The 13,653-nt window shown below is 40.2% G+C and overlaps 1 protein-coding gene across 1 annotated transcript in view; it reads left to right on the forward strand.

Annotated features, from left to right (window-relative positions):
- The window catches only part of CMIP (c-Maf inducing protein), a 140,584-nt gene that overhangs the window by 67,484 nt on the left and 59,447 nt on the right, over positions 1-13,653 (forward strand). The window contains exon 2 of the mRNA XM_026058843.1: positions 7,131-7,256. Coding sequence (XP_025914628.1) covers positions 7,131-7,256 — 126 coding nt within the window. The remainder of the gene's footprint in view (positions 1-7,130; positions 7,257-13,653) is intronic.

Here is a 13,653-nt window from a genome sequence, read left to right on the forward strand (position 1 = left end):
CCGTGCCCTTTCAGAGCCTTCTCTGAGCTGCAAAACACTCTGCCTTCCCATTGAACGCAGCGGGGGCTGAAGGCTGCAGCATGTGCTTGGAGAAGGGCTGCTCCAGGCGTCCCACCTGGCCAGTGAGTCAGGCGAGTGCTGCTGTTAGAAAGTCTTGCTGTGCCCAGCAGGTTGCATCAAACGTGGCTCCCTCCCCATCCTCCTCCTGCCCACTGGTCTGGGAGCAGCCTTCCCATGGTGGGCAGTGATTTGGCAGAGTTTGACCATCTTGGTGACAGAGTGTGGTCAGCCTGCAGCTCTTCCGCGGGTCAGGCGCAGGCCTGGCGGAAGGACTGATCCATCCTCCATGGCAGATGATGGAAAACAAGAGACAGGAATTCTTACGTAGATGCTACCCCAGAGAAAGTTTTTTGGACACCAGCTCTGCAGCTGATAGGCATTCAGCCCTGCTGGAAATCCCAGTTGTGTTCCTTTGTCATGCTAAACTGGCCACAAAGAGAAACAGTTGATTTATTTTGGGCTACTTAGACAGGGTTTTCTTGATGATGGGCATCTTCACAAGGTCTTCAAGATGCATGTCTTATTTTACTCCCCAAAATTCAGATAGTTCTGTGGGTGAAATGAACTGAGTACTTGGAAGTGATTCTTCAGGTGAGTCTAACAGTAAAAGAGAAGAATCTATTCATAAAAATATTATATTACATTTCAGGTGACATAATTTACAGATTTTCTTCCCACTTATGTGACTCTTCTGTCATGGTACATGGACTGAAAGTGACTGTATTTTTCTTTCCTCCTAAGGATAAACAGAAATATTTTAAACTTATTTCAAATCTGAATTAATTTGAAGTTCTCCCCTTTGCTGGTGTCTACTGCACTGATTTCTCAGATTTTGTAGTTCTTATGTGTTAATGTTGAGACCAGCTTTTCTTGTCAGCCCTTTGAGGAACAGTTTTGTCCTGTGCACTTTCTGTAGCTCTGCAGAATTGTTACTTCCACCCGCTGTGGACTGGAAAAATTCTTTCTGCACAGTCTGCGATAATCTGTTTCTTACTGATAGATCTTACATTTTTGTCAGTTTTGTAAGGTTAATTAATGCTACAGCATCCCCTCCCCATTTTCTTAAATATTTAGGGGGAAGAAAGAGATTTATGCACATTTTAGCTGCAAAGCTAGGTTTAGTTGAATTTCTGAGTTAGATTCCCAGCTGGTGTAAATGAGTGCAGTTCCACTGAACTTTGCATGTGGGCTGATCAACTCAACTGGGAATGTGGCCCGTCTCAATTAAATGGTGTCACGTGTTGAGATTGAGCTATTTTATAATGAACATATGACAATCTCTGTTATGTTTTTGTATATCAAAAAATAAATAGCATAGTTTTCTACCATCTTTTATCTCTGTGTAGCTATAAAGACGTGTGTGTGTCTGTATGTGTGTACGTGTACAGTTATACACACACATACACACACAGATGTTTATACACACAGTCACCCACACACAGATAAATGTGGTAGGAAAAACCCTCCTCCTTTTTCCTATTATTAATTTTGTACTAGGACACCCTTAGCTTCAGCAGTGAGTAGAGCTTAACTGAAGATTTGGACCACTGTGTTCAAATTTGCTTCTGTGTGTCAAAAAGCTCAAGTCACTTAGGAAAAACTTGAAAACACTTAGAAGAAAGCAGCTCCAAGCAGAAATAATTTAGATTTGCCCTGATGAGAGGTCCCTTCCACATGCTTCTTTTATTTGCCACCCTTTTCACCCATTTTTTTTCCTACCCTGTGATGCACACAACAAGTGACTTCCCCTGTCTCTTCTTATGGTCCAGCCCGTGAAACCTCTTACTTATCAGTTGAACTAGGAAGGGAATGGTGATGATGGGCAGGAGAGGGATCCAGAAAATATGGTGGATTAGATGCAAAAGTTGTTGCAAGGAAGCTTAGGATTTCTTCTGGGTAGCTTTGGGACGGAGATGCCTGTCTCCCTGCTGTTATCCTTTCTGTTTTCTTATCATGTTAAACTCCATGAGATTAACATTGACTTTAAACTCTTGGAAGTCTTTATGACAAGTGTGCATGGCAGTAAATTCTTCCATATTAAGAGTGAGACAAATTGTACTGCGCTGCATATTATGGCATAGTACTACTAATTGCTTAACTTGATAAATGTCTTCTGATAGGGTATATAGTTAATGAACAAAGATGTTAATTGCCGTTATCTGAAATAGCTACATTTGCAGGGGCGTTCTCTGGAGCCATGGATGTCTTCTAAAAGAGATTTATTTCAAATCATCCATTGTTTTCAGCAGTTTCAGAGTCCATTACCTATCAGTGCACTGACTGAATACTCTCCTCCTCCACCAAAGTTTTAAGAGCAATCAACTCTTCCTACATGTTATTCAGCAAGAGAGAATCTTATTTGGGTATGCTGAATTTATCTGTAATACAGTATGCTCATCGTGGTGTGCTACAGTGACATCCTTTATTCTTAAGAGCAGCCAAGAGAGAAATAAGCACCTGATGGTGGAAGAGCGAGAGTCTGGAATAGCCTGTTTTTCCCCCCATCTGGAATATTTAATTGGGAAAATCATTCTTTATTGTTATTATGCTGGTGGGAGTTATGTCAGTTCTGTCTAAATATGTTATAATGCAGATAACCCTCTATATTTGTAAAATTCATCTTTTCTAGATGCTTTCTTTGGAAAATATGCAGCTGAAGATTTAGTATATTATTATATGAGTAAGTGCATACAAGCCTCATATTAACAATGGACGTCATGTTTATTCTTTCCTTTTAGAATTTCCCATGGAAACAAGTGGGCAGATTTTTGCATTATTGAGTAGTCTGCTGCTGCTGACTTTTCCCAGAAATGCTAAGAGAAAACCAGTTTTACACGTGAGCATAAATGTCCTTCTAGTTTTAGGAGCATTCTGTCCCCCTAAAATTTGATTTAGAGTAGCTTTGGGTGTGCGGGTATTCTGGAAAAAATACAGTTGTTTCAAAGTGGTATGATTAACAGATCTTAATGGATCTGAAAAAAGTGGATATTTTCACTGAGATTAAAATGTATCTGATTCTCTAATGGAAAAGCTGCGTGCTTTGTTATGAGATTAAAGGCTAAGGTGAAGAAAAGAACGTTTCCTTGACTTAAGGCTTTTGTTTGTTGCAATAAATCTCATTTTCATTTAAAAATCTCTTGCGGTTTTTGTGAACCTATTCAACAGCAAATAGTCAGAAGTCAGAAGTTAGAACTGGAACTGTAAAACTGTCAACTGATATACATAGTTTCTTTGGCCAAAGTTTCCTAAGTTATGATTAATTTTGTAGAGTGAATAAGAGAAGTGAATTATCTTGCTTCATTTGATAGATTTCAGACCTAGTCAAGTAATATAAATCTCCCTTCAAAAATGACAGCCATAATAATAATAAAATTTATTATTTTCTTAAATAAAGCCATTTACAACTGAGCGTGATGTATTACTGCTCAAAGATGCTGCGGTTTTTGATTATGAAATGTCTTGTACTAACATTAGATTGAAGTATTCTGGTCCTCACTGCTCATTCCCTTCCCCATGATATGCTGCCCCTAAGTTAACATAACCCTTTCTGTGTCCATGTTACAAATCAGACCAAACCGGCTAAAAAATAAGCTGGCAAAAGCAAAAATAATAATAATAATAATAATTTTTTTAAGGCTGGATCCGTTCCCTGATCTGCCTGACACCACAGCCAAACAAATATTTGTTCTGGCAGGGGCAAAGTGGGTGGAGTGTGCTGTAGGATGGAAGGGAGACTGCGACGTAAAACTAGTATTAATGCCAAATGCTTCACAGTAACCCACCCAGGATCGGTCTCACCTTTTTTTAGGTGTTTTCAAATGTTCAAATCCACATCTCTGGTTGTAGGTGTTCCTATCATTTGAATTTCCCATGGATTAACGTGGGGGGGAGAACGCAGCTTCTGGGGATTTATGCAAGCTGGACCTACTGGAAAAGGAGAACTTTCAACACTTGTCTGCTTATTTATCAACCACAGTGATTCACAGTGATTGACATCCACATACCTGAATGTCAAAATAGCCCCTGTTTGGAGAGGAACCAGTGACTCAGGCTGTGGTTTTTACCTCCAGCCATTTCCCGCTAAAGGGCTGAACCCTGCTTGGTTTTGCAAAAGCACAATAGGGGAACACCACTCTTTTTGCATCTGTGTGCAAGGCTTAGGGAAAGGACAGCTTTATGAGGGGTGGATCTTAATGTCCTTAGTGCTCCGTCTCTGTGTGGAGCCTCTTTTGGAGCATCTCACTGTCTTAAATGGTGCTGTGCCGGAAAGAACRAAGGCTTTGCTGTACCTAAAGTGGATTCAATAACAGAGTTCCCATGAGGTCTAGGAAGTCTCATGTCTGAGCACAGCTCCATTTCAGTATTTCTTTAAAGCATTTTTGCACAACCCTAATGTGGGAATGTGGTCTTTGGTGTTTCACAGCATCTGAAAGCACCATTTCGGGGAGCTTTACGCAGTAATAAATCACTTAGCTTTAGCCTCTTTTGGTTGCATAGTAGAGGTGAAACTGTCTATAATGTATGTTTCAAGCTTGAAATCACCTGCTCTGAGAATCCTTCGCTTACTAGAACATGATGTTTTTAATGAAAATAGAAGTAATACATATTGCGTGGCTTTTAGAGATTAAAATAGATTTGGGCTATTCTCTTTTGTGTAAGATAGCAAACAGAATTGTAGTTAAAGTTTTGTGCGAGGTGTGGCTGGATAGAGACTATGGAATTGGGATCATATGAGTGCTATATAAACTACCTTATTGAAATAATGCTTTAATTTGGAGAAATTAACCATCTGTACAGTTTTATGTTACAATTTAGGTAGTCATCTCATCCTCTAACAGGAAGGTAGCAGAACTCTGCGTTATCCCATTCTCTCTAAAGAAAAAGACTTTTCTGTGAGAACCAGCGTATGTGGTATTTAGTGCCTTTGCATAGGGCTACGGAGCTGTGATTGAACTGGATCAGGTGTCTTTAAGGCTGTTTAAATGGGCAGTTTAAGGTATAGAAGAAGCTTCCCTTGGGAACAGATTTGGTGAGTTTCTTCAGATCCTCTTTGAAGTTAATGGAGGTATTAAGGGTAGTCAACATCTTGTTAAGAGAGAAATTTAAATCGCTTTGACTCATTTCATTTTATATTTGCATCTGCTGGTCCTGGATTTCTCCCCTCTCCAGTCGCTCAGAGCATGTTTTTGATAAGTTTGCCTCCTGAGCATACTAGACTTCGTACTGGCTGTTTTCATATTTTTCCCTGAGTGTTGTAATGCTGATTACCGAAGGATCTTGGGCCTTTGGCTTCCTGTGAGAACAAGATAATTACTCTCCAGTAGGCAAAGCATGACGTACAGTATCAGCATTAAGCCACTGGGATTCCAGTCACTAGTGTAGAACAATATTGTGGGTAAATGAATAAGCAGAAGTTTATCATACTTCCTGCATAACAAGGTTTTTGTTAAAGAGACAGTGAAAATTGTTTTCAACAAGGGCTAGTATAAAATGAACACCCCCACAACAAGCACTACTTAAAAATATATTAAAGTTCAATTCCTAGGCTTATTTTTTCTTGCCGAAAAGACAACGGACTCTTTTGCTGCAGCAAATTGGTATTATAGGACCATCAATTATGTTTTGGCAGTGGCTGTTTATGGCCTTGTGAACACAGAAAGTGTATTACTTAAGAGTATGATTTCCAGCTGCACCACCTACTTAACTTATGGGCAAACGTTGTACCAATAAAAAGTAGAGAGGCTCCAAAAGCAATTTGCTTGTTTCACACTCGCCCCCGGGAATCCTGTGTTGTGAGTCTAGGAGCTGCCCCTGTCTGCCCCTGAGGTAGATGTGGTTTCTCCCTTGTCTTCCTCATTGCAAGGCTGTCAGTTAAAAATAACTTCTGTATTGGGGACAGTGGGAGTGAGTTTGAGAAGTTTAAGTTAGAAGTAAACCGTAATGGAAAATAATTCATAAATATAATGAGTGCTCTCCTCCTGCAAGAAATGGCCAACATGAGGGCTTATCCACGTAGCAGGATTAATCAGCGTTTTTGTAGAAAAATAGTTACTCCGCTAGACCAATACTGATTGCTTTGCTTATGTTATAACAAAGTGAAATAAATGAAGTCTTTGAGGACCTCTGTTAAGTACGGGAATTACTTAGCCTAAAGATTTGTGTGTAGCACAGTCTACAGATGCATACTCAGTAGATACACCGCTGTATCGCTGTGTGTATTTATTGGTGTCTAGAACATAATTTTATGCGTGCTTGCACATAGGCATGTGTATTTCAGAGAAAATTGTACAAAAAACCTTCTGTAATGCCTAAGAATTATGGGGATACTAGTAAGGAGCTTCATGTTTAACTTGTTTTTTTGCTACTATCTATTTATGTTGTGCATGTAACTGCAATGTGCAGTTACTTATTTATGTTTTAATTGTGACTTTTACTGGAAACTGAGCATCAGCAGTCTCTTCAGGAAACTGGTACTTATGTATGAGCTGAGATGAGTAGGTTGGTTGCTCTGTTTTGATTATGAGTCTGAAAGCTGAAGGCTGAATTTTGGAGTCCCAAGAACTATTGTCAAATGTAGCAATCTAGATTTTGATGATGTGCTTGATCAGCTTTGGAGGCAGAGAGAAAAACAAGAATGCATGGAATAAAACTACCTTAATATAATATACTGCTGTTCTATCTGTATGATTCAAATACTTCTTCCCACATGTGATTGCATATGCATGGCCAGACACCTTCATATCCCAGTTCAAGTTGGAATTAGGTTCCATTGCTTTTTGGTCCAAAACAATAGCAAAAAATTTGGTCTGTGACATTTCAGTATTCCAGGCACCGGGATCTCGTTTAATCTTGCTTATAGATGGGTGGTTTTACACTTGAACAGGTTGGATGGAAGTGAGTGGATCAATCTTTGTTGAATATCCTATATAGGAATTTTATATTTTACAATTAGGTATGATGCAGATATTTTCAACACCAAGAATAATTTTGATTTTGTTGCTCTTCCTTTGAAATTGTGAAGCTTCTGATGACTAAATAAACACTTTTTCCTCTCCTTTGTTTTCTTGCAGCCAACGGGGTACATGGAAAACTCCATTTCCTACAGTGCTATTGAAGATGTTCAACTGCTCTCCTGGGAGAATGCCCCTAAGTACTGTTTACAGCTCACAATCCCGGGGGGTACTGTCTTACTACAGGTACAGTAAACACAGAAGTACAGTTCTCTTTCTGTCTCTTATGTGAGTCTCTCTGAATTTCCGTTTGCTGTTCATGAAGTCTTAGTCCTAATTAGTTGGACCTAGAAAAGGCAGATAATTTATTGCTGTCAAGTTGCCTACCTGCCAGCAAATTCACTCAGGGTGTTACTTCTGAAACTTTTCTTATTGCTTGACAGTCAGAATGGGAATTTTGCACCACAGTGATTTAATCTTCTCTCTGATTTTGTGATCCAGAATAGTGCTCTGTGGAACAGTGCATTGATTCAGGCCTGAAACAATTGTATTAATACAGTCTGTTTCCCACATGAAACAAGTCAAGAATTTTATCCTCCAGCTCTTAGAGGAAATCTATAACTTGCAGGGGAATGAATGGGTATCTTTTTTTTAAAGATATCTAGTCTTCATTTCACTTGAGGGCTGGATATGTATATGGATAGATGGGTAGACCTCTGCGTTCAGTTCTCTAAGAATTGTTTTCGAATAGAAGGCATCATATTTACATTACTCCACATTTTCTTCTGCACTTCTGAGATTTTGTAGGTCTGAGATYTTTCCAAGTTTAGTGACAGAAGAGCACTTTGACCTTTGAAGTTACTTTACAGTAAGAAAAGAAAAGTAACTGAAAACCCAGCTGTTTGGCCCCCCCAAAATTTTGAATAGTTGTAACTTGGAAAAGACTGAATTGATTCATGTGTAGCTCCTTTTCACTTACTTTGCTGGTCTAATCCTGGGGTTTTGCCCTGCTTTGTGAGTTAGGACTGTGAAAGTTGGACGGTTCCATCTGAGGAGAGGGTCCCTGCTAGGTTTTCTGGGTGCCTGCTTAACTGCTTGCAGCCCTGCGAAAGGGGGCTGCAGTCATTCCCCCATTTTAATCTGAAAGCAGTGCAGCTCAAGGAAGTTTGGGTTAATCTGAGAATGTGTGATTCAGTGGGCTCTTCTGGTGCATAGGGTTTGGGTGCATTTTCAAATGTCTCTGGAACGTAGGCATGTGGTCAAAACCACACTGAGCATATGCGTGTGCCTCTGCTCAGTGCCTGGCAAATTTCTGTGGCTCAAAATGAGTTGCTGATTTTAGGCATTTCCAGGGAGTGTTGGGAGTCTGAATTTCAGACAGGCTGCTGCAAGTCCACCTAAGTCCTGATTCTGTGGTTTGAAAAGCCTCTGCTGTGTGTGACATTGGGGGAAGCAGGAAGGTGAACTCTGGTTTCCCAACAGCTAGATTAGGGTCCTCTTTATTGTGAAAATCTTCCCTGTCTAATCTGCTGATTGAATTAATAAGAGAGAAACTCCTTTGTTGAGTTGGACAATTTGATTTTTTTCTTAAGATAATTTTGACTCTGTTTATTTCCTTAAATTTGTTTAGTGGTGCTAGCATTTATGATTTCTTCTGTTTCAACAGCCAGATAGTTACATTTGCATTTCTAAATTATGTGTGGGAGTCTTTAGTTGATGGTGGCCACCTTTACTGGCCTGCTTAGCGGTAAACAAGAGAAAGTTTGAAGCCATGGCTCCCTGCTGAGTTTAAAGGGAATTCATTAGGGCATGCAGACTTTTAAATGGAGCAGCCTGCCATTTGTTTCTTTAAAAAAACAAATGATTACATTTGTAAGAAATTAACATCTTAACATGGATGCTTTGGTATTTTCTTTGAAAAAATTGCTATCTTTGTGCAACCTCATAGGAACTGATAAAGTAATGGAGTGAGCTGGGCTTCTCTTATGTCTATTTTTGACTGCATTTCAATGTAATTGAAAATACAAACTTTAAAAATATTTTTAGTATGAGTTGCTCATTGGTAGTGTCTGGATTCATTAAATGTGACCRTGTCAAAGGGAGTATAAAAATAGATTTCCCAAGTACAGTTGTAATGTGTATTAATAAGACTAAAATGTTATTGAAAATTATGTAAGTATACTTAAGAAATCAAGATACAAAAACTAGCTTTATCTGCTGATTGAGTTCAGAGGAAATTCTTTGGTATATGTGACAAAGAATCTAAGTATGCAAAAGATACATTTGCTGAGGCTCTGAGAAACAGATGCTGAGAAATTGTCTCTTGCGTACTTAAGCATTTCCAGATTTCCCAGAGACTTCAGTGCGTTTATGGGAAATTGGGGCTTCAAATCTTTTGCAAATCTTTCAGCCCTGATAGTCCAAGCAGCAGTGTACTGCCATGCAGTGTCAGGCTCTGGAATCGGGAAGCGTGTGATAGTGGAGCAAGTAAAAAGCGTCCAAAACATATTCTCAATAATACTCCTCTGAAGTGCAGTTCTGATGATGATGATGTTTTTTTTGAAAGACTTGATTTAAATGAGGTTATATATAGGAAAATGTTTAAATGAACTGTTATAATTTCTTTTTCTGATTTTGTATTTCTGATTAATTTCAAATTTATATTTTTAATATGCTTTTGCACATACTTTATCATAAGGTCTTTAATACCATGTGATATTACTGCCACAGTTTGACATAAACTGAAGCATTTTAGTAGTTCTGAATCATAGGTTTTTCAGAATTTTCATTTTGCGGAAAAGTTTAAAATTTCAACTACTTCTGTTTCTCTGATTTGAAACAGAAACAAATTTCAGACTGACGGAATCTCCCTCAGAGTGGCAATTCATTTCCATGCGGTTCTGGTAACAGGATGTCAGCATGTGGTATTAGGACATCTTTCATGTATTTGTCTGTGTTAGGCATGATAAATGCCCCAAGAGAGTTATGTCCATGCTGGAGTTTTCATCCCCTTGTCTGCTGTCACCAAGGTCTATTTCTGGGTTATGACTGCACAGTAATGAGGCAGAGAAGGAAGAGGGCCATTACCTTTCCTTACATCATCCTGATGTCCTCCCGTAGAAATACTGACCCATCCCAACCTATTTTAACACGTGAAATTTGACAAATAGCGCCGGAGGTGATGCAGCTTCTCTGAGGAAATCGGTTCATGATAACAGGATGCATCTACCTGGGTCTCAGAGGAGGATTTGGTTCTCAGGCGGCAAACAGCATAATCTGGACTGGGATCACATTGAAAAGTCATCTTCGCCTGTGCGCTTCCCACTCAGTGTTTGTTGTATAAGCACAATTGTCTGAACAGAGACGTATTTCAAAGCACAGTGTTTGTTTCGGCAGTTGGGAATTTCATCCTCCCTTGTGGGAGTCATGGAAAGTCAGTTTTCTAGACAGGCTGGTATGATGCAGTGGTTTATGTTTTCTTTCCCGTTGCCAAATGATTTGATTCCAGGTTGTTCCAATGAGAAGGCGTGAACGCTCCCAGATTCTTTTTGTTCTATTTTCTTTCATGCAACTAGGATAGCAGGTGTGAGTGAGGGTGTTGCTGGAAAAAAGTTCATAGGACACAAGCTCTTTAGGCCAGGAGACAGGAGCTAAATTTAGCCTATGAAAAAGTGTAAGCTCTTTAGTATTGGTAATAGCTGGGCCCCTTTGCGCTATGTTAAACTTTGGTCCTCCTGCTTTCCGTTTATAAAGTACTGTGCACACTTCTGGTATTGTGTGGATGATGACGAAGAGGATGCAGCAGCTGATAATGAAATAACTCAAATAACCTGTTGAATGTGAATGAAGAAATTAGGRAGGATGGAATTTTACAAACTGCTCAGAACCAAAGGTGGAAAGGGTCCCAGGAAGGCTTTAATATTTCATTTGTGACAAACCTGCCTGCTTTCCCATGAGGTTTTCTTTCTTTCATGTGGATCCTAAATGCCTTAAAGTTGCTTCTTCCAACCCTAACGCTAGTGTTGTTTTATTCATTTCTTGGCAATTAGGTGCAGTCAGAAGGAAAAACAAACCAAACAGGAAGCCTTGACAAACACAGCACTCGCACGGTCAGCTCAGTGCTTGAGCGCACTGTTTTGCCAGGGAGTCCCCACGGTGAATGTTTCCATTGGAGTTTTTTGATAAAATTTTATTTTAGCCTACAGTCCAGCTAGAGTTCTCTTTGGAGAACCCAGCTTTTGGTTAAATGCGAGTCCAGCCAGTGCTGGTGCAGCGGGGCCATACAAGGTCCACAGTCCGGCAGAACTGCATGAGACAGGGAATGTTCCTGTACAGTTCCTGAGACATTGTGAGGAGAAAAACTCTTCTAGCAATAACCAACAACTCTGTGGGTACCTTGCGGCGTGAACATTGGGCCTGCCCGTTGTAAGGGAGGCGCACCTCTGGAACATGCGTGAGCAAGATACGGATTTTGCACAGACAGCAGTGTGCATGCCACGGGGATTGGCCTTCCTGCAGCCYGGAGCGAATCTGCAGGGGCTCCTCTCTTCCCTTGTTCCCACGTGTGGTGGGTTTGCGTGAAGAACCTGGAGCTGAGTAAAACTGACTGATAATAAATTGGTGCAGAGAAGCCAGCAATGTGTTACGAGTCTCAGTAATGAATATCAGCTGGAGGAAAGCGTAACAAAAACCCATTCTTGTAACTAGAGAGCAAGCAAGGGAAAGGAAGAGAATTACGGAGTATAACCAGGAAGAGGTAAAAGCAGAACCTGGATCTTCAAATCCCTCTTCTTATTGCCACTTATTTCAGATGGCAGAGTTCCTTAAGAGGGTGTGCGTGAAGGACGCTAAGCACAAATATCGGAACTTTTTGCTGTGTGGACAAGCATGTTCTTGTGTTCCTCTGAGCAATGCGTGTGCCAGTAAAAAGTGTTGCCGTAGTGCAGTAGGGCCAGTTTACTGTTGAAGGAGTGTGGCAGCATGGCCTGAGTGGTGGAAAGGAYGAATCGTTTGTGGATGCAAGCTGTTGTAGGCATGTTGATATCGGTGGAGCTTTGAGTATTCATATTAGCTTTGGGTCTTTAGTGTCGTTTCTGGAACGGGCTGCTGCTTGCAGGGTTGAGGGGGTCTGTTTCTCAGCAGCACCCAGGTTCCTGTTTTGCCTCTTTCTCACCTGGGTGGAAGTTATTGCAGAAGCTGTAATACTGGCATGAAACAATTGTTCAATTTCCTATTTTTGTTAGGAAAAAAATCTTTTTTAAAAGTTCACTGCTTTTTAATGAAAAAGTGTATTCCTACTCATTGGCTAAGAAATGAAGTAGTTGGATTGCAGAGAAAAATACTTCCCTTTTTGAGCAGAGGTGTAAATTTATTCATGTTGACCAAAGCTCTGTATATGCAGACATTTATTCTCTTGCACAATTTTCCTGCTGCAAGCAGTCTGTTTGAAACCTTTGGAATTAATCCCACGAGTAAAGTTCGTGCCACATCAGGTCCCAAGTGGCTTTTTGAACATGTGCACCCCAAAAATTAGAAAGTAAAAGTAAAATTAGAAAGTAAAAACTCAGGGTCAGCCTATCTCAAGAAAAGACCACTTAAAGTAGGTGCAGTGTGGTATTCCTGCTTGTTGGAGCAATAAATAAATAAAAATGCTACAAGTAGTTTTGAGTCTTTCAGGATCTTCTAAGGGTTTTCTTGCCACATTTTCCTGTTCTCTGAAGTACTTTTCTACTACGTGTTGTGGTTGTGCAAAAGCAATGGGAGGTCTGGGTTGTGCAAAAAGCTCCAAACTGTCAGACCTTGATACCACCCACCACCCGGCTAAAGCCATAGTATGGGAGAACAAAATTCCGAGCAGAATTGGAGCCGAACGGACTAGTGAAGGGAAATGTGAAACAGATTCAATTTGTCAAAGTGCGACCTACAAAGGGACCCAAACTATATTTTATTTAGATAGATAGATACAAAATCTCTAATGTACTTCATGCATGTCTTAATGGCTACTTGTAACAGCAGGCAAAACATTTCCAGAGTCTTTTTTTAAGGTGGAAAATATACCTATAAGAATTACTGGAGTAGAGCGGGACCCACTCTGCAGGCAAGACAGAGTGAAAAAAAAMCCCCAGCCTTTTCCAGTGCAGCCAAAATACCTAATCAAAGCCTGTTTAAAGTCTTCTGTGTCTCATTCTCTCCTCTTCATTGCACGCTAGAGCTGAACAAGTACAGTAGGTGATACCCTCAGCTGGAGTGAAAAGATGTAGGTGTCAGTGCACTGGAAGTGATGACTTCAGTGCGGAAGTGCTGGAGTCTAGGAGTGCACGTTAGGGAAGTCCTAGGCCTGCAAAACTCAGTACGTGTGAAATTGAAACCCAATTCAAGCAGGAGCCAGCCCTGAAATACATGATTTTGCTTTAAGGATCTGGAGAAGGAAGAACCTAATGATGGGTCTGTTCCATGTTTCAAGGCTTGTCTCAGCAGTTCAGCAAGGGGCATTTCATGGATAAAGGCTTCCATTTTGTGACATGCCTTTGAGTAGAAATACATTACTGTTCCTAGTTACAGAGGAATAAGTAAAGCACAGTATAGGCAAAACCATAGCATACAGTGCCTGCAAAATTGAAACAAAGAGTGAATAATGTTAGCC

This window comes from Apteryx rowi, unplaced genomic scaffold, assembly GCF_003343035.1.
Source record: "Apteryx rowi isolate R43461 unplaced genomic scaffold, aptRow1 scaffold_1, whole genome shotgun sequence".
NCBI classification, from domain to species: Eukaryota; Metazoa; Chordata; class Aves; order Apterygiformes; family Apterygidae; genus Apteryx; species Apteryx rowi.